Source organism: Electrophorus electricus, chromosome 14, assembly GCF_013358815.1.
Source record: "Electrophorus electricus isolate fEleEle1 chromosome 14, fEleEle1.pri, whole genome shotgun sequence".
NCBI classification, from domain to species: Eukaryota; Metazoa; Chordata; class Actinopteri; order Gymnotiformes; family Gymnotidae; genus Electrophorus; species Electrophorus electricus.
The window spans coordinates 6,836,527-6,864,486 of NC_049548.1; the positions used below are offsets into that span (position 1 = coordinate 6,836,527).

At 38.2% G+C, this 27,960-nt stretch overlaps 2 protein-coding genes across 4 annotated transcripts; one reads left to right on the forward strand and one right to left on the reverse strand.

Moving 5' to 3' along the window:
- Positions 1–62: 62 nt before the first annotated feature.
- LOC113579426 (cytochrome c oxidase assembly protein COX11, mitochondrial) lies at positions 63–2,499 on the reverse strand. 3 transcript variants are annotated; one of them, XM_027013355.2, is made up of 5 exons: positions 2,395–2,499; positions 1,321–1,696; positions 1,024–1,179; positions 708–833; positions 63–576 (listed from the first exon to the last, which is right to left on the reverse strand). In XM_027013355.2, exons 2-5 carry the CDS (start codon positions 1,636–1,638, stop codon positions 394–396), a joined length of 783 nt encoding a protein of 260 aa, XP_026869156.2. In that variant the 5' UTR covers positions 1,639–1,696; positions 2,395–2,499; the 3' UTR covers positions 63–393. The 3 variants fall into 3 exon arrangements, with proteins under 3 accessions (XP_026869156.2, XP_026869155.2, XP_026869157.2); XM_027013354.2 differs by having other exon boundaries at positions 2,317–2,499; XM_027013356.2 differs by lacking the exon at positions 2,395–2,499 and adding an exon at positions 2,156–2,304.
- Positions 2,500–3,769: 1,270 nt separating this feature from the next.
- Positions 3,770–27,325, forward strand: stxbp4 (syntaxin binding protein 4). Its single transcript, XM_035533745.1, has 22 exons — positions 3,770–3,831; positions 5,096–5,169; positions 5,332–5,427; positions 5,514–5,583; positions 5,830–5,904; positions 7,486–7,577; positions 8,019–8,115; positions 8,495–8,627; positions 8,852–8,958; positions 9,165–9,387; positions 9,599–9,677; positions 12,189–12,292; positions 12,862–12,958; positions 13,172–13,290; positions 13,428–13,517; positions 13,679–13,744; positions 16,112–16,288; positions 16,975–17,088; positions 17,895–17,944; positions 20,735–20,876; positions 25,688–25,746; positions 26,442–27,325. The coding sequence occupies exons 1-22, from the start codon at positions 3,770–3,772 to the stop codon at positions 26,548–26,550; spliced, it is 2,235 nt and encodes a 744-aa protein (XP_035389638.1). The 3' UTR covers positions 26,551–27,325.
- Positions 27,326–27,960: the final 635 nt, after the last annotated feature.

Sequence of the window (27,960 nt, forward strand, 5' to 3'; positions counted from 1 at the left end):
TATCGCGTCATAAACGACACATCTACTAATACACAACGAGAGATTCCTGTGAATACAAGTAATAGATTTTTCCTTCACTCCCTTTTCTTTATTCTTTTTTTGTAGTGACTTACGTCCCCATTAACAAAAATTGAAACTGTTCCGCCCCCTGGTGATCTGTAGTAGGTAATACACTTTTATGCACTTCTTGTGAATAGGAATAATAAATAAGATGGAATAGGATGTCACTGTTCAGGTTGGTCAAGTATTATAAACCCAAAAATGCACGTCACAAAAGATTTTCACATAAAGCTTTTGTAAAATAACCAATACCACTGTAAGTTACACATTATAAAATCTATTTGTTGCAACAGAAGTGTGAAGGCTTTGAATAATCCAGAATGTATGGCTTGTTTAGCTGTAGCCAGGAAGCGGTAATGTCTGTCCATCTTTGGCTTCAAAAAAGGTATAAGAGAGTACAATGGTGTCAACTCGAGCCATCCTGGGGTCCTCGTCAAACTCTGGGTCGATATAAAAGAAAACAGGCATGTCCACCTCTTCCTGGGGGTTTAGTCTCTGTTCTTCAAAGCAGAAACACTATGGATCAAAACAAGAAAGCTTTGTTCAGATTAAGTTAAAACATAAATACAAAATACACAGACAAACACAGTCCCAATGACATTTTGCAGACATCTCAAAGTTATTAAATGTATGCAATGGACTGTTACCTGAATCTTGTTGAAGTACTGCCCAGCTTCAAAGGGCACTACATTGTAGGTAGATATCCCAATCACAGGTTTGTCTGTGGGATTTTGAGCTTTGTAAAATGCCAGGGCAGTTTCTCCTGGCACAACCTGAATAATCAATCCCCCATCCCCACCCCAAAAAAATGTATTAGACTTACTAATTATATTTGCTCACATAGATGCATCAGTTGCCATTTCTTAAATTTCTCATGCTTCTTTGAATAACAACTTTTTGGATCCAAATACTAGACAGAACACAATTTAGCAGCATAGAATTACACATCCATCATCAACTTACATAGATCTCTGACTGCTGAGGACGAAAGTTCCACCGGAGGCTGGCATGTGTGTCAGCATTGAAGGTGACTTTAATAACACGATCCTTAACTGGCTTCATTGTCTCTACTAATTCTGTATCATGTCCTGCTATTGCTTTGCCCCCCAGACCTGAAGCCTGAAGTAAATCAGGGGTATGACATTCATAATCAGTTTAGAGACAAAATTGGTGATTGTGACATTATTTTAATAGTAGTGATCACTGGCTCAAATGGGCAGCAAGCAACAATATCAAAGCCATCAGATACCCAGCATCTACCTGGCAGTAGAGTCTGTAAAGTGGCACAGCAGCATATGACATTCCAATCATTCCAATCCCTACAGCAGCAATATACGCAAGTACGGTCTTATTCCTCTGCTTCCAGTCATCTTCGTGGCCCTGCTGTTTTTTTCTCTGGGTTTTGGCTCCTCGTATCTGGTTGACAAACCACTGTGGGGTTCTCCTGGCAAAGAGCTGGCTGCTGGAAGTTGCCAGTCCTCTCACCTTCTGGCTTCTAACACATATTTGAGTATGGCAATAGGCTAGATGTGCATAGTGCTTTACACAGCACTCACGGAGAGCAAAAGGCAGTAGCATAACTTCCAAGCCCTAGATGAAATCCCCTCCAAGGCAGTTTTGTACCACTCTGTTCCACCTGAAGAATCAAATATTATTTTATTTGGTAAATGGCTATATGATTATGGTAAATTTAGAAATTGACTTATCTAACCAATATGTGATAAAACTACAGTCAATAATATTTACAGTCTGTATGTCAAGCTACTTGTTAATGAAAGGAGACAAATAAAACGGTTGTAGTTCATCTTATAGTTAGCAAACTAGCTAGGTAGGTTAGCTAGCTAAGTAGATTATTTTGAAATATCAAAGTTACTGAGATATTAGCCAATATGGGCTAATAAAAGCCCGTATATTGATGTAGCCTTTTTATTACTGTTACTTGCTACGTTAGCTAAGCGGTAATACATGTTGTTAGTCGTGAACACAACTGCTAACACATAATGCTAAGCTATATAGGTTAGCTAACTGAAGTCAATTATTGTGAGGACATTAATCAACAGAATACATCAAATATGAAATTGAACAAACATTATACCTGACTGATAGAAGGAAAGTAATGGCAAAACAATCTATACGAAATCGTAATTAACATTATTTCTACATTAACACTGCTAGTTTTAAGAGGACATTAGTTAACCAACTAGCTAGCTAACAAACTGGCTAGCTAGCTAACCGCTAACTATATAGCTTGCTTACCACATATCAATATCAGAAAAAAATCCCTGCGACATAATTAGCTATAGGAAAACGTTTTGAATATTACAAAACTCTTACTTAAATCAAATGACACTGCAGCAACGTTTACACAACCTTCTGTAATATACTAGCTAGCGAGCTGCAAAACATATTGGAGTAAAGACATTGGTCCTATCGTCACATTATTCCCCCCAAAACGACACACTGTAGTAAACGTTCCTACTCTCGTTCAATTGACCGATTTAATACATTCAATTTGAAGTCATTGCAACATGGTATGAAAGCATGGACGTGTAAGGTTAAAAACATTTATAGAAATATAAAGATAAACTCACATGCAAACGTAGGAGTAGACGAAAATGTGGCAATAAATCGGTTTCAAAAATAATATGGAAACAAATATGGAAACTAAAAATATAGTCTACAGCACATGTATGTGTGTATGCTACTTATTTATTTATTTTTGACTTTCTTACTTTCTTTCCTTCTTTTGTTGTTTTTAAATGTATTTATATTCAATTTCTGTATTTTTATGTAATCTATTTATTTCACCATTTCTTTATAAATGATAGTTCAATCAGTCAAGTCTTGGTCCAGCCAGTTTTCTTTTTTTTACCTTTTTGATTTAGAACTGTAATGCATTTTAAATTCCTATTCATAATGAAAAGAAATGGGAAAAAGTGAGTAAATAAAAAATGAATGCAAATGAATAGCAAAGTATATGCAAAGCTAAATAAAAAAACTATTTTAATAATTTTATATTGTATTTTTTTACATTTGTGCCACATAGACTGTATCAGTTTCTTTAGCCTATATATTTTTACATTTTTTACATTTTTACATTTTTTATATTTTTTTATATTTTTAAAAATGTACTTCCACATTTAAAACATCTATTTGTATTTCCATGATTTATTTGTATGTTTAAGTTATTGGATTTCATTATTTTTGAGTTGACACTTTTATTCTACAAGACTGCCACAAGACTGCCACAGTGTTTGATGTTCTGCATCAGTATTTTGTGTAGATTTGTCTTTGTAATTAGTAGCTTGAAGTAAGTACTATTCTGGGTAGTTTATCTGTGGATTTGTTAAGTGCAAGTGCTGAATTATCCCACTCAGCCACTCAGTCCTCTGTAATTACCCTTTGCCTAGGCCTGATGTGTGTGTTAATATATAGTCTCCTTTATATCTTAACAACCTAGATCAGTGTTTGTTTAGTGTATAGAGGTTTGTTATATTTTCAGAGAGAGACACATCAGCACTGGCAGTCGGAGACATGAAATGTACCATGTGACTGCTGGGTATCAGGGGAGATTAGTGGATAGGTAGGTGCATGTCTGCAACTGTCTGAATAAATTGTTCTCGGTCATCAGACTGATTTGAACTGTCATTTCCTGACCCTGTGATGAGGTTACCTTTATGATATCTCATCAGTGTTTTTTGGACCTGCAATGCCAATGCAGCCACAGACAGAGGAGGCAGAGCACTTTGACAGACTGTCACTGCTTTACTGGTAGGTTGTCCTGCGTTTTAACGCAGAATATATTCATATTTAGAAAACATGCTTTTCATACTAATTTTGCTTCTGTCATCCTCATAATATGCTCATGATTTATTTAGTTGTGGTCAGCATTTGGAAATGAGAATCCTCTGGAAATTAGAGAATATTAGTTTTAGGTTAGCTGGATTTATGTAGGTGATGAGGATTTGCTGTGCTTATGCTTGTGCTTAAGTGTGTATTAAAGCTTGTACTTTGCTTTACTCTGAGGTTTTATACACTAATGTAGCATACATTTAGGATGTATTCTTTTGTTTGTTTTGTATTAATATATGAAGAACCATCACATCGGCTCTTGTGATGAACTAAGATGTAAATTCTTAAGGACAGCTGGTCATGGAACATCACCGTGCTAGAAGAGTGATAGCTTTGCAGGATGTCCATATCTAGTATTGAATTGGTTAGACACATTCTAACATAACATAACAGCTGATTTGTTGTTATTCCTAATGTTCGTTTTCATTGTCCCTCACCTCTCTTATCAGTAACAGAGAGATTAAATTAGAATGACAGTAGTAGAATTACACTGCATTTCAAACACATTACTGATATGCAGGGCTGTTATTTGTTTAACATTTTCAATTATCTCTATGTGACCACTGCTTGAAGCCCCATCCCATTAGCTCATGTTTGAACTACAGGAACTAAGATAACGAGAGTGTTCTTCATGTCATGGTCATGTTGTTTGGTTTAATAGACCAATGCATTATAATACATACTTCAGTTATAGTGTATTATAGTAAACAATATAGTACACTAAATATAGTGAAAACTGTCATTACAAACTACCAGAATGATAAACTGCCAATGTGCTTTTATCATATATTACTTAAAACAAATTAACATTAAAAACTTTGTCACTTGATTAAATAATGTTGGAGATTTGCTTTTTGTGTGATACATTAACTTTTAAACATTGTGGTTAATGGCCTACATAAGCGTGACGTACCTTTGCAGTGTTGTTTACCTCTGCAGTGCAGTTTTTGTAAAATACTGCTGTAACCTACTTCCTTTTATGTAATAACTACATAAATGAAAAACATTTTTTATAATGATTTTATGTAATATTACTATTTTTTCCCTTTGATTGGCTCCATTTAGGATACATTTTACATTTAAGTGGTTAAAGTTAGCTTTTTATACCAGGTTCTGATTTTTGTGATGCTGTTTTTTCAAGTGTAATTAACTACATATACACAGTAGGGGTGGTGTTTTTCAGGACAGTCATGGGACCTCATGGCATTAACCGTGCTGTGCAGAGACTGGAATTCTCAAACTGCAGAAAAGGACTTGGTGAGATGTCAGAGCAGGGTCAACATGAGATTTCTGCTTCACAATTTCTATGTTGCAATTAGTTCATCAATTATCTTGTATAAAATATACTGGAAGAAAAAAAAACATGTTCAGTTGTTACTATGATTGAAATAATCACCAGGTGTTACTTCTGTATGCCAGGGGTGAAAATCATCGGAGGTTACAGAGAGCTGAGTGGGGAAAGGTTTGGCATTTTCATTAAGTGGGTTTTACCTGGAGGCATGGCTGCACAGGATGGTAATGTTGACATTTGTTCACAATGTGTACATGGTAGGTGCCTTCAGTGTTGTTAATTTGGATAACATTAGTTCTGTTTTTGTCAGGCCGACTTAAAGCTGGTGACCTAATTTTATACGTCAACAATATGAATTTAAGGGGTGTTACAAATGAAAGGTAAGCATTCTAATGCTGAAGTGATGATAATAGGAACAATATAAGACATTGTACATCTGGAGGGAAAAAAAACAACACCAGAAACCCCACTTCTCCTTTAACCAATATCTCCCATAATGTACAACTCATACTGTGACTATATGAGTCTACTATAAGTGCTAAAAATATACATCATAACATTTTAATATTGAGTGTATAAGGATAATGTGCCTATGGGAAATTAAGGCCTCTGCTGTGTTTTTTCAGGGCAGTGGATTTTTTACGCACAGCATCGGCCACAAACCACATGTCACTACTGATTGCCCGGGATCATGATTCAAGGTATATGAAAACTGAGCACTGAGTCGTGGAGCACTTTAATGCTTCATTTCTTTATTTATTTATCACCCGCATTACACCTAAAAATCATATTCAGTTTTGACTCAGACACCCGTTAAGTAGAATTTAATATAAATGAAAGTGCCAGTAATACAAAAAAAACCAAACAGGTCTTAACATGAACAGACCTGTAGAGAAGTGTGAAATGTTGGGTCTGGTGTGGTATTATTGTTATTATCTGCATTAAGTCCATTATTGGATGAGTCCCTTGATTGTTTTTATGAGTCTAAAAATATTCTTAATACATTAAGACTTTAGAACTTGATTGAGGCTCTTGGTCGAAATTGTGCAAATGCAATGTAGTTGCATATTCTGCACATCAAGTTATGATGTTTAAGGTTAACTCTGTCTCCCTCATTCCTCATTAGCCATAGTCTTGTCAAACATTGTCACTTTCTGACTGCTTCATGTTGAAAAAGCATATTGTGGGAAATTTCCAGAACAAACACACAAGCCAGTGAAACATGCTGATTGGAAGGCTGCTATATAGAGCAGCTGTCACAGTCTACTGGCTTTATTTAACTGACTTGGCATTCTGCTGGTCTCCAAGACATTCTGTGGTACACTCTCACCTAGAACCTGTTATCATGTCAACATATTAAGGCCACCAGTCAATTAGTAGCAATCTTACCCTACTGAGTGAGAGCACTGGGCTACCCTCTGAGATTGCAATCACTGCTAATGGAAGTCAACATAGAAAGCAAATTTTGTTTATTCATATAGTACTTCTTGATTGTGCAGTCAGGTTGGAACAAGCAAAGGAACACAACACTAAGGCTCAAAAGAATCCCAGGCGTTGAAAACCAGTCCTCAAACAATTAAATCCAAAGCATAAAGCATCAATCAAAACGGGTATTGCAACAGAAAAGCATTTTACCTATCATGTGGAGATTATGAGTTTGATCCATGATGATGACACAGCCATTCATGGCCAGGAGCCTGAGAGACCAAAATTGGCTGTGCTCTCAGGGAGGGAGGGGTAACATACACTTTCTCCCCTATCAAGTACAGCAACACTGTGAGCTCATATACCAGGAGCTGAGGGTACTATCCTCAGATCTCAGTGTGTTGTGCAGTCCCCTGATGTTGCATGAACCATAGCGGTAGTGTTTGGCTGCATGTGCCTCTGAGATAGCATGTCACAGCCCTTGCCCTCCCTGATAGAGGAGATATACCTGATGGGTGGGAATTGGCCATGACTAAAAAAATTTAAATCAGGGAACCCCTTTCCCCCACCAACAAACAAAAAGACTCAAGAGATCGCCAATAAAGATAGACTTGAGAATCAAATGGTCAATACTGGGTGGACACAACATCTTTAGGGTATGATGATTGGTGCTTTTGGATACTATGGTTAAGAGAATAATCTAAGTAAATGCCAGTCACCCTCTTCTCAAAGAGTAATCAAGGAAGTGCTTTTTAAATGGCACTTCAGTATCAGGTCCTGGCTAACAATTAAAAATTAACAAGTAGCAAGTTTCCTTTGTTTTCCTGTATAGTAGTGACATCTGTGTGTTTTCTTAGGAGAGAGTTTGTTGAACTTATGGAGAAATATGGCTCTAACAGCAATGCAAGCCCAGGATCTGGCAAGACATCTCCTCCTCCGTTCTCCACGGGTACTTTACGATATGTTGTTAACAAAAGCTAATGTTAAGCTTGAAGTCTTCCAAGTACAGATGACTATGTCAAAATGACAACAGTTTTCAGTTTCAAAATAGGTCAGGGGCCTTTATTCACCTTCAGATGCTCTAGGGGGTCATGCCCCCACATCAAGATCCAGAAGAGGAGGGTTTAGTCTCAGGGTAGGCACCATGTCTGCTGACTCAACACCACAGGTCTACCCATGTCCTTCCTCTAACCACTCAGGGGCAATACTGTGTAGCCTGTGAGCCTGTGCAGGGAACCAAATGCTACAACCTAGAAAAGAGTTCAGGGATTATGCTCTTGGTTTTACAGTGCACTAGCCTAAGCTTTTTTATTGATTTATTGTTGTTGCTAATGTTGTTAATTGGCAATTAATGAATAGTATGTGTTCATGAAATCTTTGTCCTTCTCAGGCACGATGGCTGATGCTGCCTCATCGACCTCATCTTCCAGGTCAACGATCTTGAACCCTAAATACTGCACAGCCGAAATAGCTCCGCAGGTCTGCAGGTAAAAGCTGTATGCTCGGATGCAGTGGGAGAATATCTAAGTAGGCTTTCTTACTTCAACTAAATTGTACTTTATTATTACCTTTTAATTGCTTTGTATTTTATGTACTGAAAAGATTTGCTTATTGTTACACTGTTTTTTAAATCTGAGATTAAAATGTTAGATAATACACTTACACAGGCATTGGTGAGTAAGCCTGTAGTGCTTTTAAAAGCCATGCTGTTGCAATGACAGATGCTCAGCCTGAATGAGTGTAAAATCCTGCAAAAGATTAGTTCATTCATATATATATATATATATATATATATATATATATATATATATATATATATCACCTTCCAAGTGATTATAGCTGTCATTTTCACCTCTGTTTTCCTAGTGACTGCATGATTCAGTTGATATGTGTTGCCAAGCGAACAGGCTTAGGCTTGGTCATCAAGGGAGGAGCTAACTGTGCAGAGGGGCCAATGGTGTTCATTCAGGAAATTGTACCTGGAGGAGATTGCCAAAGGGTGAATAGTTGAATCATTGCACAGTACAGGTTTTGTATGTTGTTTCTTACAAAAACATGAAAGGTTTTAAACTGCTAAACACAGAGTGATACTAATATATGTCTAGTGTTTACTTTGTATTTGGAAAACGTGCGTGTGTGTGTGTGTGTGTGTGTATGTCACATAAACAATAATGTTTGACTATTATTTTTATTGTTTTGCCAATTTTACTGTTTTCTTGGTAGGATGGAAGACTAAATGTTGGAGATCAACTCATATCTATCAATAAAGAATCATTTATTGGAGTAACACACGAAGAGGCCAAAAGCATTTTAAGGCGAACCAAGCTCAGGTCAGAGATTTCTACAAAGTTCATACCCCAGTCTAAGCAGCACTGAACAACACCGCAGTGCATTCCTTATGTAAATGCGCAATAGAGGTTTAATACCAGTGTTATCAGACTTCCATTATTCATCCAACTGTATATGGTATAATAGGTTAACTGAATGTACTTTACAAAGGTGTTCAAATTTCATTGGTTGTGACTGTGCACCTCAGACCCGAGCCCACAGTGGAAATAGCATTTTTTAGGCGGAGGTCCTCTTCTGGCTCCAGCAGTGGCCCCCACAGCCCTATCTCCCTGCAGCTGCCGTGTATCACTGTCCCCCAGCACAGACCCCCAGGCCTGGGATCAATAATGTTGCCTCGAGGTATAATGCCCAGGAGTTCCCCCACCCCCACCTCTAGAAGTGAATCATTGCCTTCAGTCGATCTGACTCAGGTAAGGCATTGGCTATAATTGGCTATTAATGTTCCAATCTGGACAATCCATCAAACCATTATTCCTAAAGACCATATTCCAGGTTGGTTTTGTCTTAAAGCCAGTGACATACTTAACAAAATTCACCTATGCAGAGCAGACCGTCATAGACTGTTTAGACTGGTTGACAGTTTAAGGATGCTGGCTTTGCCCTTGTCTCTCACTGCCATAGGTACGAGCAATGCCAGTGAAACCAGAGCGCCCCCCTCCCTCCCCTCCTGAGAGTGCCTGCATCACAGAGGACATCTCCGGTATTGCAGTTCTGACTAAACTATTGACAGGCTATTGACTGTAGGGCCTGATGAGGGACAAATTGTAGTTTGGCTTTGTTTACTGATATTTTGAAATTGAACAGTATTAGTAAATCAGGAAATAAATCAGATGCTAGGAGACGATCAATTCAGAATCACCTGGATTACCTGTCCTCTAAGGCAAACATTCAGTATGTGCTGATGAGATAATGTACTGTTTATTACTAGAGATAATCCAACCAACTGGATACTTAATATAATCAGATGGAAATGGACGTACCACAAAAATAATAGGATAATAATAAGTCAATGTCTGTTGAGGTCAGGTTTTAACTCTGCTGTTAAGCTCTATATTACTTTAGATAGCTTTTAGTTGCCACCCACTTAGAGGACTTTAAAAATATGCAGGAAATAGACTAAAAAGAATCCCCTTTGACAATGCGTATTGGCCTTAATCTACTCTGGAAAACTGGTCAACTGAGTTTTACTGAGAACTCAGAAGGTGGGTTGGTTTCATTCTCCAATCAATTACGCCATACAGATCTAACAAAACCACAGTATAACTCTAATATTTGAGAGATTTGATACACTGTATCTGTAATCTAGGAAGTCAGACTTGTGTCTTTTGTGTTTGTGTCCTGATTTCCATCTCTTCTTTATTTAAGTTGTGAAAAATCTTGAAATAGTAATTTAGGTATTTTCCTGCAAGCCTACCAGTCCTTATGCTGTAAAGAGAGTCTGACCATGTAGTGATGCTGGTTGGTGATCTGACTCACAGCCTCATTTGCCAGTAGAGCCAGATAGAGTACAGATGAAAAGAGAATGAGAAAGGGATAGGAGAAATTAAATATGGGGCACAGACTGCTTTGAATTTCAAAGGACCATTTAGGATATAAATGGAGTTGTTTAATAATAATGAGGATGTCCACTTACAACAAAATTCCATTTGAAGCCTATTTTTTAAGCATAAATACAGACTTTTTCAAACTGTACACCCTATAAAAAGGAAGTGCACTGACGTGCCAACAGTCATGGGACAGGAGCTAGTATCGTGTAGGACCTTCTCTACCCTGGCAAAGTGAGGCAGCTCGACATGGCATCAATTCCACATGTGGACAGAAGTTGTCTAGAGGGATGTTGGGCCATACTGTTGGGAAAGCCATCCACAACACTGTGGTATTTGTAGGTGCAGGATCTCAGGTGTGAATAGACCTCCTCACCAAGTCCATGAAGGGCTGTAAATGGTCACCAGGCAGTGAAACGTAGCAGCCAATAATGTGTTTACATGGACCAATGTACCCAATTATGCCATGAGAACACATCCCACACCAGTATGGAACCACTATCAGCCTGTGTAGTGCTTTGCTGACAACAGGGGTCCATGGCTTCAAGGGGTCTGCGTTATACACGAACCCTACCATCAACCTGAAACAATTAGTACCATGACTCATTGGATAATGTTGCCAGACCTCTAGGGTTAAGTAAGCAACCTCACAAGCCCAGGTGAGGTGCTGTATCCAATGTAGTGGTGTTAACAGAGGCACTCTGGTGGGTTTTCTGCTCTGATATCCTATGGAAGCTAAAGACCTGCTGACCTGCAGTATATGCATGTGGGGCCTCGTGCATTGAATGTGGACATGGTTTCTACCAGAGTCACTCCTCTGTTCACAAGGACAATTCTAAACAGATGCCGCTGATCACGATCATTAAGCACCTGCGCGCGGCCATTGTGCTGTCCCCTGTAGGTGGTAATGCCTTGTATGACATATGGTACACATGGTGACACTGTGGCTTGAGGAATATTAAATGCCCACAATGCCTGAAATGGAATATCCCATTCACCTGGCATCCACTATCATGCCTCATTCAAACTCCGATAATTTGCATCACCTTGCCATGAGCACTCTGGCCTGTGTTTAGCCTCACTCACAAAATAACACCTCACAACTTATACAGGTGTAAGTGTTCCCAAGCCATCTCCTTAGGTAACACCACTTCATAGTCTATTTATGTGCTGCTATCCCATAACATTTGGCACATCAGTGTAAATCTAATTATTTACTGTCAGACATACAGTTTATGCATGGATAAACTGTATGCGTAACATCAATATAAAATCAGCTTGTATATAGTCCTTCCTTTTTTTTGCTCAACAGGTAGTCATTTTGTCCCGATGTACATGGTTAGCTCTGTTTCCTTGGCAAAAACATTTCTGAACAGCATTGGGCTTTTTCCTTACACCACTGTAAGGTGCTCTATGCCCTTTTTTCACATTAATCAGAACCACTTTGTTAAGTTATAGTGGAAAAAAAGTACATTTCTCCTGGGTCTCCGAAAATTGACAAACAGAGTAACTTGCTGCTGAGGAAAATTTGAAGCACATATAAACTTGAGCTAACAAGATCTGATCACTCAAATGGTTGAAAATTTGTCATGCAAAAAGTAATTTCTGTTGAGTCATAATGTTAGCCATGCACAGGAATGGACCTTCTCTTCTGTGTGTGTTGGCAGATGTTGCCGAACCCTGGAAGCCCAGCGCCCCTCTCGCAGGTGCCCAGTTAAGGCCAACTCCACACAGCTCTAGTTCCCAAGTAAAATTAGAGAGGCTGGAGCAGGTGAGTGCCTGCCCTCTGACACCCCTGTCCTTTGCCCCTTTGACCTCTGCCCCCTGCCCTTGTCTGCATGCCCATCAGGCTGACAACTGCTGCCTGACAAGACTCGTGACATGTAAGATTACAGATTAAAACCATTTTTTTGCATTTTTGGCTAAATGTGGATGACCCTGCCTTCAGGCTTTGGAGAGACGTTCCCCTCTTTTCTTGAGCCATTATGGGCTTGTTGCCTAGTCTTCACTGTCTTGCTTGATCATGAGGCTCATGGCATTATTGGCTGCTGTGCCAGAGTAGTTTCTAGTAATAACTGCTAGTGGATGTAATAATAAACCCCATAGCTTGAGACTTGTAAGAGCTTTGCAGCATGTCAAAAACCTTGTAAGTAGCAGCTGATCTAAAAAGTAAATTATGTGTTGCATGTGCATGAGAGATTGTAGAGGTGTGTGTGTGTGCGTGTGCGTGTGTGTGTGTGTGTGTGTGTGTGTGTGCGCATGTGTATTTGGAGGGGTGGTTAGAGGACACTACACTACACTGACTGCATTTTTCTAAAAGGACTTTGGTTCTGTTCAAAGGCTCTGGAATCACTGGGGCTTATTCCAGCTGAATCTCAGCTTCAGACTTTGAGAGAGAGGCTTCACGTGGGCCCTGATGGGACTGTAGCTTATGTAGGTGAGGAAACCTCACAAAGTTTGTCCAGTAACAAGATGGTAATTACAGTAAAAGTACTAATTTATTGTTATTAAATGCTGAAAAGAGTGGAATAAATTTTTATGTCCCAACAAGGCTTATTTTTGTTCAGAATGTCTCCATTATTGTCTATAGATGAAATTCAGAGAAGAGTACAATGCTTAAGTACATAATAATTCACGTTTTCTAACCCAGATTTTGAGACTCTGGCAAAAGAACTCTTCAAGTTGACAGATGAGCCTAGACTAGAACAGGAAACACACAGATTCACATCTGATGATCTCAATGACACCTCATCAAGCCATCAAAATCTAGTAGGTTTATATACATCTTAAACAATCTATCCCATTGTGCAAAAATAATTTTGAGCAATGATGCTATTAAAAAGCTGTTACATTGGCTGTATGCATATAGCCATGGTGAAAGTATGTGCCATTTTGTGATCTCCAAGGCATTGACGTCTGACTCTGATGACATTAATGAGATGGAAAGATTAAGAAAAGATCACATTGATGCCTTAAGAGAGATAAAGAGACTGCAGGTAACTGTTTTATATCTGTTCATGTAAGAACCAGTTTATTTATCCGTTCACCTTAGGGCCTCAGCTCACAAATATATTTTAAAGCCATTTATTCTACTGGATAGGGATTACTGTAACTCAGCTGAATAGAAAAATATTCACATATTACATCTCTCTAACAGGACAAGTTGGCTGAATCAGATAACCTTTTTCATAATGTCCGGCAGGAGCTTATTAAAGTCAAACAGGTAAGCAAGTGTTATTTAACTGGACCTTGTCAAAATTAGATTTGCATTGTAAAGTTTTGGAAGTTCCCCTAGGAGGAGCTCTAGATACATTCACATTCCGGTTTATGGCCACTACAGGTGCTCTCTGCAGTGTAATCCTATACCGTTGTTCTGTTTGGACAAATACTTTCTTTATTTTAAATGTCCACAACACAGTACAAACTATGCTGAATATTCCATGTTTTATTATTTTTAACTTTTTAAAATGTATTTTACCATATATGGCCATGCTGTCCTCTACAGGCTATCCAATTTTCAGTATTATATACTAACTCAAAGCATCTTTGGGTTGAGGAGATGTGCACCACCCACTACATGTGGGAGTTAGAGTATTTAGGAGATGGTACACATGATAGCTCATGTATTGGAATAGTTCTGTTCTCTGAGTCATGAAAATGAGCTCAACTCACAGGAACCCTATGGATTCCATCTCAGAGCCTCAGAAGTGCAGTTACATAAACCAAATTCAAGAAGAGCATGCCAACTCCTATTACTCTCTAATTAATTTTGCCAGTATGTTGAAGGACATTGAAATTATGACTTTGAAGTAGTGCTAGTGTTTTTTCATGCAGTCTTATTATGCCAGAGAAGCTTTTTGCTCTCCATTTGTAGTCTACATTTCCTGTTTGTACTAAGATTTTATTGATTTAGCCTTTTTTTTTTTTGTCTTTCATGACTCTGAACTATGTTCAAATATTTTATTGCAGCTGGTGGTTGACAGTATTATAATTACCTCAACAGGAATTCATAAGATTTATCAAATATGTTTGATGTGTTTGATCAACTTATAAGAGTGTTTATCCAATTTGTGTCTGATCAGCATTATTCATTATTAGAATATTTTTAACTCATTAATTTTGAATAAGGGTGAACCTGAATTATTGGAACTGTTTGACATTTCCTGGTCTTGTGAAACACTCAAGGCAACGCGTCTCTTCCCTCTCACCATGCTCCACATAGTGGCTCTGATTTGTGGCGTCAGCATGGCACTGAGCCCCATTACCAAGTTCAGAGCAGTGGCAGCTGAGCATAGCGCTGAAAGCCTTGTGAAAGAGGCTTTTTTTTCTCTCTCTCTCTCTACTAAGCCTGGATCTGCCTCTCTGAATCCGTTCTGCTCTTTTCACCTCCCCACCCACTCTCCCCAAGCTACATATGCCATTAGAGTAACAGGTAGGCAGACTTGCTGCACAGTGGAGGATCAGCAGGCTTTTAAGCCTTCCCTTTGGAGATGAGTGTACAGGCAACGGGGCTGTCCACGCATCACACCAGGGGCACAGGGCCCTGAAAAGTGGGGGTGGAGGAGCTATGACCCATGTGAGGTGGAGCTGGCCATGTGGCTCGGGGATGAGGTGTCTCCATTTGAGTCATTGCGACATGCAGCGTGCTTGCAGAGCATTTAAAATGCTGCAAATATGCGGTGCATTAAATTGACTGCTAAACTGTCCTTCCCACCAGTAGAAAAGGCTGTGCATCTTTTTCTTCTGCATACTTAAACATATATGTGCCTTAAAAGTAGAATAATCTAATAGAATATTAGCTATATTTTTCTTGGCATACCGATTGTTTATGAGTAAGATAATGAGGCTTATAGTAAATGGTGTGCTTGTATTGCATGTGTAGCCTGGAGCTTTGAGTCTAGGCATCGCTTCAGGTCATGTTTTTGTTTTGCCAGCGGCAACTGTGATGTAAGGTTTGGCACAGGGCTTGAAGTTTTGAAAGATTTTTAATATCTCATTTCCAAAGGTTTACATTAGTTCAAATTATCAGGTGTATCAAGTAAGCACAGGTGTGTAGAAGCAAATGTGAATCATTTTGGGTAGTGAAATCATTCAAAGCGCTAGTGCTGCCTCTCCTTTGTTGGGCCCTGTGATAAACCAGTGCTTTGTAATTGCCCTGAACTGCTTGCATTTCTTTTGTTTGGTCTTCTGTTGACTGTGTTCTTTAGGACTGAGATGTAGTCCCCTCACCACATTATGTTGCAGCCTGTTTTTGCAGGTGCTGTGCCTTTCATGCCCAACTCCATGGTCTGTTTACTCTCTATAGGTTAAATGAACTCAAAAAGTCATGTTTGTGCAAGCCACGACATGTGAAAGCCTCTGCACTCAATTGGACAGGGTACTGTAAGAGTTGAAGCTGATCTTGAACAGTGCTCGGTCATGCTGTGAGTGTGGGGGTGGGGGTTCTAAAGAGGAGTGGTTAGGGGGAGAGGGAGCAGGAGGGAGGGAGCACATGTTGGGCCTGTCTTGCAGTGCACCAGGTTATGTTCTTCTGCTATGCTGTATGTGCAATCTGAGCAGTGCTGTTCTCTCCCTGACCACTCCACTGCAGGAGGCAAAAGCTGCGGTGGAAGAAGGAAGTGCTCTGCAGGCGTGCCTCCACCTGGCCGAGGCTGCCCAGAAACAGACGCGGGGGATGGAGATGGACTATGAGGAGGTCATCCGCCTCCTGGAGGAAGAGACAGCAGAGATTAAGTCCCAGAGGAGCCAAAGGTTCAGCCAGCCCAAGGTATCCGCCAGAGGAAGCAGGTCTGCCACCCACGAAAGCATTAGTTTCACATTCTCATCCCCACTTCTGCATCCCTGCCCAGATCCAGAGCAGGTTTTCCTTCCATCCTGTACCGATGAAAGTAGGTCACTGTTTGCTTTGTATTATTCAGTAACTGGGCTGATGTGCAGTGGAGACTTTAACATGATCTCGCGGGGTGACGTGGGCTGATGAAGTTATTCTTGAAAATTCTTCCTAGCAACCTCATAGGTCACAGGGGAGCCTTATTTCCTGTACTGTAATTGTAAGGCTGTTTTTTTTTTTTCTCTCAAATTCACTGAATGGAAGATATCAGGAGGAGGTGGAACAGCATACTTCAGTGTCGCTGAAGATCACAGCCAATGATGTTTAAATGAAACATCACATCTTCTCAGATTATGTTATATATTTAATTAGAATTTCAATTATTTCATAGAAAAAGCATATTAATGTAGTAGCACAGTTCCTAAGCCTAATAATAGGTACTCAATTTCATGTATAGCCATTGTGAGATGGAACACTAGCATAATTGCTAAAATATTATCTTTGCTTCACTTCAGTACATTTTGTAGATGGGTCATCCAAAATGTCAGTCATTAATTTTGTCAATATACAGTTGATACTTTTTAAATAGGTGAAACCTTCTGGTAATTCCACTATTCATACAGGAAGAGAAAGAACTGAAGAAGAGGGTTGCTTTGCTCGAGTGTCAGTTACAAAAGAGTGAAGCTGCGAAAAAAGGCTTTCAAATATCTACGGGTAAACTTCTGCACTTTGTGGAGGTAATGTATGTTAATGTTCAATGAAGAACACCTTTTCAGAAGTTTTTGTATTGCTTGCACTCTGTTATGGGGTAAGAACCCAAAGGTATACCATGTACTCTAAGATCTGAATTTAACTGGTTTTTGGGGATTTTTTAATGGTCCCATTAGGAGAACCCTATTTGCCCAATCAAGACCTGGTTCTAACTTGTAAACAACTCTGATATAAACATTGGCTTGAAGTTGAGAGAATTTGTTGTCAGAGTTATCTTTTCACTGCAACCTGAGGAGTCACTGCTATATTAAGATTCGTTCATTTATTTTTCTACTGCTATGTAAGGACATTCAATCATTCAGGAAATTAATACAACAATGGTTTGAAAAGACATAAAATATGACTGATATAATTAAAATAATGGAAATACATTTTTAGCATTTAAGGGTCATAGCATTTAGCTTTAGCTATATCCAAAGTGATATGTACAATTATGACTGAACACAATTTGAACAATTGAGGGTTAAGGGCCTTGCTCAGAGGTCCAGCAGTGGGGCTTGACTGGCAACCTTCTGATTACTAAATGTCCTGTTGAACCCAAACGAACGCTAAATGTCACGGACCACATAAACTAAACAAAAGCTTATGAAAAAAATGAAAATGATACCTATGTTAGACTAAGATTAGTCCTAAACCTAAGCTAAAATGAACTTACTACTGATATTACAATTTTATTCAAGACGAGCTTAATCGATTTCCAGGAAAATATATATTTTTGCATACAATAATCTAAATTATATCATCTAAATTACATTATTTTCAACTATCCCAGGTCATGGAAGACTTCCTAAGAGAAAACCAAGGGGCTTTTAGAAACTATAGGTAAGTGTAAGGAATCTTCTGACCCGAGTGGCGATAGGCATGGAACTGGACACACAGACTCCCTCGATGAAGTGACACATTTATTAACAAAAGACACAAACAACAACAGTGGCACTCATACACAACATTAATGAAAGTCATGACTCATACATGTAACGAAACACAGACTATAGTAACATTGAACGAAGATTACATACGAGTTTCACATATAGCAGCAGACTAACAATGACCATCACAGTACACACACTATCAGAGATTTAAATAGACAAAAGACACAAGACATTAAGCCCTGTGCAGGTGCGTACAATTACAAAGGGCGTGGTTACAAATAAGGTGAACCCCCCTGCCATGCAGCAGGCCATACCACATGACTCACGGGGAGGAACGTCCCATGACAGTTTCTCTCTACCCTCATGTCCAATCAACAGCTAGACAAGCATCCCTCATTAAAACGAACACAGTTAAAGAAATTCAGTTAAATGTTTCATACTCAACAGAAATAACAATAATCCCTCCTAGATTTAATGCTGTAAGGTGTCCTTTAATGACTGACACAATAAGACTTTCAAAGCAGTTGCAGAGGGTTGCAGAGGTCAAAGGTCACTCGTAAAGGCTTGATTTTGAGCAGAAAGCAGGTGTAATGCTATCACTGGCATAACTAGGCACTGGCATAACACCGCCAGTATATACTGACCATATATATATATAGTTCATATAGTTCCTAGCAGTAGTTATGTTTCTGGGGTCTGGAGAGTATTAGTATGTATCTGGGGTCTGGAGAATAGTGAGAATAGTATATGTTAGGAAAAACATAAAGAAAACATAGAAAGTGTTTTTGAACTAAAATCTGTGGTGGATATTAATGTTCTTTTAGCTTTGATCAAGAAATACAGTGTCTTAGTGACATTTTTATGCTCATGGCATGCGTTTGTTCAACATAAACCATCATCAATGAAGGCACTAGAATGAACTTTTAAATGTCTTAACATAGATGTTGTCACCCTTCATTGGTTATCAGAGATAAAGATCACTTAAAAAGACATATGATACTCCATTTACATTTCTGCCCCCTTATAAACAAGTGGTTGCTGCTTCCTTCACAGGGCTTTCAACCCTTATCAGTACATGTAAAATGAACAATTAATGATGTCAAATAAATAATGAAAAATATCTTTACATAAATTTAGCATGTAATGACATCAGAATGTCACATATCCTCTAAATACCTTTAACTGCCAACTGAGTATTGGTGAGAACTCCACACACACACACACACACACACACACACACACACACACACACACACACACACACACACACACACACACACATATATATATATATATATATATATATATATATATATATATATATATAGATAGATAGATAGATAGATAGATAGATAGATAGATGGATAAACACATTCCAATATTCCATAACACTCTATCCATGTCAGTGGGTCTAAGCACATGAAGCATCTTCCCCCAAACCCCCTTTCTGTATGAAGTGTCATGCTGGGTGCTGTCTTGTAGCTTTCATGCTCCCCTGCTCTGCATGTTTTGTTCAATTCAGGTCAAAGGGAGAACACGTCAGGTTAGCTTTTGTAACAAGTCCACTGAATACACCTAATACAAAAACAGCACTTTCCCCCACCTGAGGTTCTAAGACATTTGTAGAAAAATCCTGTTCAAAAGGATTTCATGCAGACTTGTGTGATGGAGGAGCTATTACAGTGCAAATCCCATTCCAACATATTTACAGCATGAGAATGAGGCCAACAAATAGGTAATTCAATAAATTGATTTATATCAACAGAATATTGTTTTTCTTTGATTTTTACTGGACATTGCTTCTCTCTTGAGCAGCCAAAGACATGTATATCTGCATGTCTGTCATGCCAGTCTTACCAAAATGTAATGCTGAACAGAACAATCAAAAGTAGAAGTTTTGAAATCTGCATTATACAGCAGAAAGCTTCTTATCAGTCTGCATATTTAGCTGCATTTGTGATTACAATTATATGGGCATTCATGAATATGAATATTTATATTTTCTTCAAGGCTGTCAGCTCCCCCCTTTTTAACTTCTCTCCACTCAACTTTCTGTTCAGATCAGACCCTAGATCAATATAATCATCATCAATTGTGATGACAATAAAAAGTGCAAACTGTCAATAGGGTAATATTCATCCAGAAAGATTAAGTGGAAAAGTGACTAATAGAAATTCCACTTAGACTATAACTAGTCCACAGGCTGCTGAGTTAAACATTTTTTCTCAAATAATCGTTATTTGTTATCCTCATCAATAATCAATAACTAACGAGGTTGGTTTTAAACATTTCATAGATGTCCTTTTGAAGGGAACTAGGGACATGAAGATTTGCAATAAAATCTGCACTACAGCAAAATATTCTTCTATTTTGTTTCTAATATTATTGTAGTCCACCATTTAATTATTATTATTATTTGCATTTATACAGTGCTTTTCTCAAACTCAAGGATGCTTTTACAAATATCACTCTTTTTTTTTCTTTTTTTTACACACTCACACATCTGATGAGAAGCAGCAGCCAATTTTGCACACAGCGTACTCTCGATCAGAAGCCACAGACCCCTGGGGGACTGCACTAGGCACAGGGAAAGGGGACCAACCATCACTGGACATACATGAACACACACACACACACACAGGAAAATTTAGAGTATCCAATCAACCTAATTAATCAGTCTATTCCTTGTAAATATATAATCATATATAATTTGATAGGTGCTACTTTTCCTGTCTTGCAGCTCTCAGAATGAACTGAAGCAGGCAGCGCATTCTCAAGCTTTGGCTCCACGAGATGGAGTTAAGGTGTCCAGGATGGCCTCAACCCTTGCCTTAGAGGCCAAGGAGCTCAGTCGCACGGTTAGATCCATTCTAGAGGTGGACCGTAAGTGACTTTGCAATTCCAGTTTAACCCACGGCATCTAAATCAACCAAAATATTTTTTTTCTAATGATTCTCAATGGATTTGTTCAGGAATATTATAGCTCTGGAGTAGAAACTGTTCCTCAGTCTTGCAGTGTGGATGCATGTGCACCTATAGCGCCATCTGGAGGGCTGGAGAGTGAAAAAGGTGGTGGCAGCGGTGTGTATGCAAATGACTTTATGCTGATGACTGTACAGAAATATCAGGAACTGCAGATTGCTTCGAGAGGTCATGGGTGGTTTCCAGTGACTCTCTGGGTGCACTTGATGACCCACGACAGGGCTTGTCTCTGCTGTACCATGTCGAGACGCTGTACATATGGATGCTCTCAATACTACAGCAGTAGAAAATGACAAGCAGATCTTTGCTGAGGTATATTTTCCTTAGAGAGCTCAGAAAGTAGAGCCTTTGTTGTGCTTTCTTTATCAGTTCTGTGGTATTGGCAGTCTATGATATATCCTCTGAAATGTGGATGCCCAGGACACGTGTGTCCTTTTCCAGGGAGGCTTGTCTCAGCTGCAGCTGTTTGAAAATTCTGTAACCCTTTTGGGAGTGCCCTGCAAAAGGGGCTTTAATGCACCACATTCCACAGTTCTACAGTACAAGTAAAGTGGTGCATTGTTAGCTATGTGAATAGCAATGAGCAGGACTGTCGTAACATGGAATTTTCTAATCACGGGGTAATCATACTTCTCAAAAGGTTTAACTATTGCCCTAATAGGAAAGATGTTTTTTTTTATTTCAGGTCCAATTTAGGTGTGCTTTTTATCATATCCATTTCCTTATTTATGAAGGTATACATTATTTTACCATATGTAATTTGTGGGTCTGATGGATGGCTTAGGGTTTTTGATCCACATGTCACTCATGTTTATACACTAGAAAAACAGTAATATATGACCACTTAAGAATTCCTAAAGGCTTGGTTCTGATTAAAATTGTAACATGTGAAAGGAACTGCAATAATTGAGACACATGTTTTTGATATTTTTAAAATCGTGTTGTTGATTTCTTTGAAATGACTTGCCTCAGGGAAAAGTTAGATTTTTGACATAATTTCACTGTAACATTATCAAAGGCATTTTTCATTTTTTGTTCATCTACCAAGAGTGTCAATAATTCAGAAGCATATTGTACAATATGGCATAAACCCATCAGGAAAAAAAAATCTTGTTGTGGCATACAGTTTGAAAAGAATTAGGTCACCCTATAAGGAAATGCAATCTAATGTGAATGTGCATTTACTGGTAAAATAAGCCCACCGGGTCTGATTCACCTCACTGCTGAAATCGTTGCCTAGATACAAAGCTGTGAAAAAAACAACCTGTGAGGTTCTTCAAAAGCAGCCTATGTCATGGAGCATGCTAGAGTATATAACCATGCTACACATTGACTGATAAATAAGGTTGTTTAGTAGAGCACAACTATCAGAAATCTTCTAGCTGACCAATTGATTTCCTCAAACCTAGAAAATTATTACATTCAGCTATTATAGTTAACTGCCACTCTTGGTAGAAATGAACAAAAAAAAACCACTATAATAAAATCATCTTCTCTTATGTTGAATACCAAAAATCAAAATACTTTTTAATGAAGTAAATCAATCCAAATTTAAAAAATAAATTCACGAACAGCAGAATTGTATCTCGCTGAAAGTTTAAATTTCTCCCTTATTTTCAATGTAACCTCAAGATGATCATAGTTTATGTATATGTCGAACAAAAATCATATTGTATGTCTATCTGAATGGTCTTAGCATTAAGCTATAAAGCTATTTGTGATGGTTATTTCTTCTTACTGAAAAACCTAAGCAGCAATCTGTGCTTTTTCATGCCTTGGTTCAGCAATGTGCTAGAAGGACAAATAACTAAGACAAGAAAGTTCCTTAAACTTACCTTACCAACAAATAGAGGTAGTTGTGTTGTGTAAAATCCAGTATATAATTAATCTAATTCTGAGGACAATTTCCCAAGCAATATACAATGCCTCTCCATATTCTGAGTGACTGATTTAGTCTAAAATAAAATGTGTGAAAGTGATTAAGTGACTTATGTAATTTGATTTAATTTTTGCAAAGTTGCTTTTTTGGACCATGTCATGTAGAAGAATCACAAGATGTATTTATTCACCCGCATTCCCAGATTCCCCCCCCCCCCCCCTACACAGATTATCATCTAGCGTTACTATCAGTTTAATAACATTTGAAGCCTTTCGTTCAAAAAATGTACATGCTCAGTTTGAAGTCAAAGAGGGGGAGTGAAATATTAAGAAAAGATGCAGAGATACGGATAGATGAGAGAGGATGGAGAGTGAAAGAGCAAGGACTGTGGGGAGGGGTCAGAATGATAATCAAAAAGGAACCAAAGGACCAGGAGAGAGAGAGAGAGAGAGAGAGAGAGAGAGAGGGAGAGAGAGAGAGAGAGAGAGAGAGAGAGAAGGATGGGAGGGAGAGTGAGAAAGAGAGCAAGACTTCAGGGTAAACATGGCTCACACACTACACAACATGTGACCTCTCTAACAATGATGCTCACATTTCGGCTGAGTGTTGTCTTCTTTTTTTTTAAAGTTGCACATGGAGTGCTATTCTCTTCTTACCCACTGAAACCAATGAGGGCGGTCTTAGCTTGGGAGACACATTGCATGGGTTGTCATGTGACAAACTGCAGACTACTCAGTGACTCATCAGTATGGTGGCAGAGAGACCCAAGTTTTGATCCAATCCTGACCAATAGAAAAACTGAATATCGGCTCAGTCAATAAAGAAGCAAAGTGAAATGTCCCTTCAATTTTCAAATTTCAAATGTATTTATGTAGCATTATTACAGCATACTTTGTAAGTATCTTTACAAATGTATGGGTTCAGATCTCTAATGAGCAAGCAGAAGGTAGCAGTGACAAGGAAAAACTCCCTGGGTGGGATTAAAGAAGAAACCTTGGGAAGACCAAGACTCAAGAGGGAGCCCATCCTACATTGTGCAGCCCAGCTAGCAACCAATCCCTACTTTATTACATTATTTTTAGTCAAAGTAGCCACTTCAATGTAGCCTCAGTTACTCCAGTGGGTTTAGGGTGGGCGGGCTGTTGCTGACATGACAGCATCAGGTAATCTACTGGCAGCATCGGTTCATCAACAGGCAGGACCGGGCAATTTTCTTAGATGCTTTGTCACCAGAGCCTATATTGCATTTTATGGAACTTGTGCCAAAAAGACTGTAACTACATATTTCTTTTAGACTGTATAGCTCTCTGGGCATTTTGCCAAAGAAGAATGGACCAAATTATGTTTGAATGTAAATTTTTCCCAATCCCAACACACTCTTATCTGACTACATCTTAAGCAAGTTAATACCTTGCTTCCAACAAATCAACAATCCTCATTAAAGTACGGTTCACAGCAAACAAAGGGCTGATTAAGATTTGATGTCATCATTAGTGTGGGGTTAAATATTCTCTATTTTCTTACTGATTATAGGCCAGTTAACATGCATGGGAATTAGTAAAACTTTAAAACCTGACTGATTTGTCTTTGGCTTTGGCTGTCAGTTAAATAAGCCATTATATACTTTTTATCACTAAGCATTTTTTAAATATCTTGTTTTATTGGAAGATATGTGATAAATATATTATAGATTTGATTCTTTACATTGTGTGTATTAACAGATATACATTCCCCATTCACTTTATTAGAAATGTCTATCTTGGCCCTGCACTCATTGGCCATATTATTAAGTACACCTGTCTTGTTCATTTTACAGTTAGAGAATTCCAGACGGGATCACCTGTATTGGATACACATGTCCTGCACAACTGATCATCTAGCTTCTACCACACTGATCATTGTCCAGCTTCTGACCAAAGGACCACTGTTAACTGGACATTAGTTGGGCTAAGCACATAGTGTTGTTTGTGGTGTTGTCGTGGGCATTGCACTGAACTGAATATATCACAGCAGAGTTTCTTTAGTTTTTACATGTGTCAGTATCACTGCTGCATTGTGAAAGATCTGCAGACTAAATCCATCCAACCAACAGCAGTCCTGTGAACAGAAACTGACTGTTGTAGGATGACTAACACAAAACTGTGCTTGGTAACAGATGGGTTGGGGCCTGAAATGTGTACTTACAAAGTTTGTTTTTTTTTCACCAATAAGTAATGTTTCTAATGATGTGGTCACTGAGTTATGTTGCTAGGTGTTAAATTTCCTACATTGGGTATTTCAGGGTCACTTTGGAAAGGCTTTGGCAGGGATTTGAAACCTAGTAAGACTGCCCCTGTTGAAGAGTCATCATAACAAGGCCAAATTAGACTTTTTGTGGTTTTTAGAGTCAGTGTTCTCAGCTGATCCCCCCACTATCATTTCAAATGTGCCATGCTGTTCCCTAGAACAGTGTGTAAAGCAGTGTAGTGTTTTGGATTCTGGATCTTAAGTGTGAAATATAAATAACTGAAGGACAGTGGATGATGTAGCCTACTGAAAGCTCCATGAAATTATTACATTTTTCATTTCAGCTTTGCAATGATATGTACAGCATACTAAATCAGAAGTCAACAAGCGCATCAGATTCATAAGTGTTTTGTTTGTTTGCATGCTAAAACACTTTATATGTGCCTATTTACTCCAGCACCATAAATTGCAGATAGGACATTTTCCCTGCTGCAACCCACTGAGGATGTAGACAGTCAGCAGAAGTGTGGTATACTAACCTGCTTTTATCAGCTGGAAAAGAAAATGGAACAAGGATGTTGTCTTCTTGTTATCTCTCTGCCCTCAATCTTACCATATGGCTGGGATAAAGCTTATTCTGCAGATGGGGTCAAATACTACATCAAGTAAGTTTCTGGTATGGGGGACAAAATGGCTTCTAACATGCTCATTGATAACTATTTATTCTTTACTTAAATCTTTAATTTACAATTATTGTTTTCTGAAAATAGCACAAAAAGAATATTGCTTTTTCTGAACCACAACAGATACTAACCTTCCAGTCTTCAGCAGCTGACAAAATGATATAGGCTTTTCCATCTCCATGCTTATTTTCAGCCCTAATGTGCATCACTGTGCCTCCAACACAGCAATAACATTGCTGCAAACATTTACAGTAGACTGCCAAGTGTAGCACTGACTCCAGCTCCTGCTGTCTGTCTGCTCACAGAGTTGAAGTTTCTTTTTGCAAGCTAATGGGTATTTTGACATATTCAAATGGAATATGAACAGCATTAAGATGTCTAATAAGTAGCTAAAACAGACAATCATTTGCACTTTAACATCACATTTGATCAAGCCTTGGTTTTTCAGATGTAACATAGAATAAGGTTTATCATAACTTGATTAAGTATCACATTAAACACACTGCATGAAATGACCCAGGCCTGTTTCATCAAAGCATACTGGTGTTAAGATAATGATTAGAGTGAGGGGTTTACTATATAATGATACTTATGAAAAACTATTTTTGAAAAACAGCCCATGAATTTATTTGTGAAAAATACATTTGCTTAATGTGACATGTCTTTTTTCTGTCTAGTCATGTGACCCAAGCAACATCATGGACCTACCCTGTGATCAACTCCCTTGGTCTGTCTGGACCAGGGGCAAACGACCAAAACAAGAGCTCCACTGAGTTCAGGGACTAGACCCAGCCTCATCCCAATTATTTATATTACATTTTTTCAAGCCAAACAGGTCTCTTAGATTATCGGGGGACATATACATTCATATAATCATGGGATATAGTGACTGTTGCAGGACATGAAAGTAAATATAACACTAAAAGAAACAAATGTTCATATTTGGACAATGTTAAAATTGTTAACAACCACATTTGCACCACCCCCCCACTTGTGTTGATTTTAGCTTCATGTTTTTTCCATCTACCTACTTTGTATTGCATTTCAGGAATTTTCTCCTTTCATCTACTCTGTTGTTTTCTCTTTTTACAGTACATTCACCAAAACAATGGCCAGAGCCATTCACCTTTTCCATTTTCCAAAGAAGTCAAACAATGTCAAAACTTTTAGAAGTCAAAGAACATGGCATGGCCTCTTATTATGACAGCAAAAGTGTGTTAGAGGACAAAGTGAGCATGAATCATGATGAACTTTAACTGACACAGTTAACTGACAGACTGAATCTTTGCTTGACATAGCGACTGCAGATTTTTATAGTAGTTTACAATCTTGTCTGTATTAATCAGCAACAACAGTCATTGTTTATTATTGTTTTACTCTTATGTGTCAGTCACATGTGCTACATTTAAATAAAATATATTTCACAGTCCATTATGATGTGTTATTTGGACATAATTGTACATTCACGATTCATTGTTGTGCACAATGACATTCACAACACAACAAATCAATTTAACTTTGTTTTAACCTTTGTGAGATTTATTGTTGAGAAACATAACACACTTGAGAACATATTTACTGAAGCATGTGTGGTTTTAGTTGTCTCCATTTCTGGTAGATGTGTTAATGTACCCCAAACCTATGCATTTTTTCAAAAAATTATATGTTTAGCAAGTTTCCTTTGCTATTTGCTGATTTGTTTCTAGCTTTTATTATTTTAAACTCTGCAAATGTGATTTATATTTGAATGATATTTGTGAACAATTAATTACATTTTTACATTTTCATGTCTTATCTGGGATTTTTATTTGTTTTGCTAGTAATAAAGTTCAGCTATCAAGAGATATTTTAATGTGCATTTTGTTAAAAGTATAACGTTTCCAGGATTGTATCTATTTCAAGCCAGCCATCTGTGATCTGAGTTGGTGTGCACTACAGGAATCTACACAGTACACTTGGTGCCTGGGGTGAGGAGTATTGATTTTTTTTTTCTTCCCAAGAATTTGCTGTTAAACATGTCTGCCTCTAGGAATTTAAAATCACATGAAACATATTTTTGCACAACTATCCCTCTCTCACAATACAGGTGGCTTTCTTACCCCCCCCCGCCACCCCACTAATATAATAAAGTACTCAGCACTGGCATGTCTTATGAAATATACTGTTCTTTTCTTTGTAGCCTTTTAAATAAATAAT

Coding starts and splice junctions, on each gene's coding strand:
- LOC113579426 (XM_027013355.2), bottom strand. CDS start 1,638: ATGCTACTGCCTTTTGCTCTCCGTGAGTGCTGTGTAAAGCACTATGCA. Junction 1,180..1,320: donor TTTACAGACTCTACTGCCAG/GTAGATGCTGGG, acceptor GATTTACTTCAG/GCTTCAGGTCTGGGGGGCAA. Junction 577..707: donor AGTACTTCAACAAGATTCAG/GTAACAGTCCAT, acceptor TTTGATCCATAG/TGTTTCTGCTTTGAAGAACA.
- stxbp4 (XM_035533745.1), top strand. CDS start 3,770: ATGCCAATGCAGCCACAGACAGAGGAGGCAGAGCACTTTGACAGACTG. Junction 5,428..5,513: donor AGGCATGGCTGCACAGGATG/GTAATGTTGACA, acceptor TGTTTTTGTCAG/GCCGACTTAAAGCTGGTGAC. Junction 17,089..17,894: donor AACTTCTGCACTTTGTGGAG/GTAATGTATGTT, acceptor CAACTATCCCAG/GTCATGGAAGACTTCCTAAG.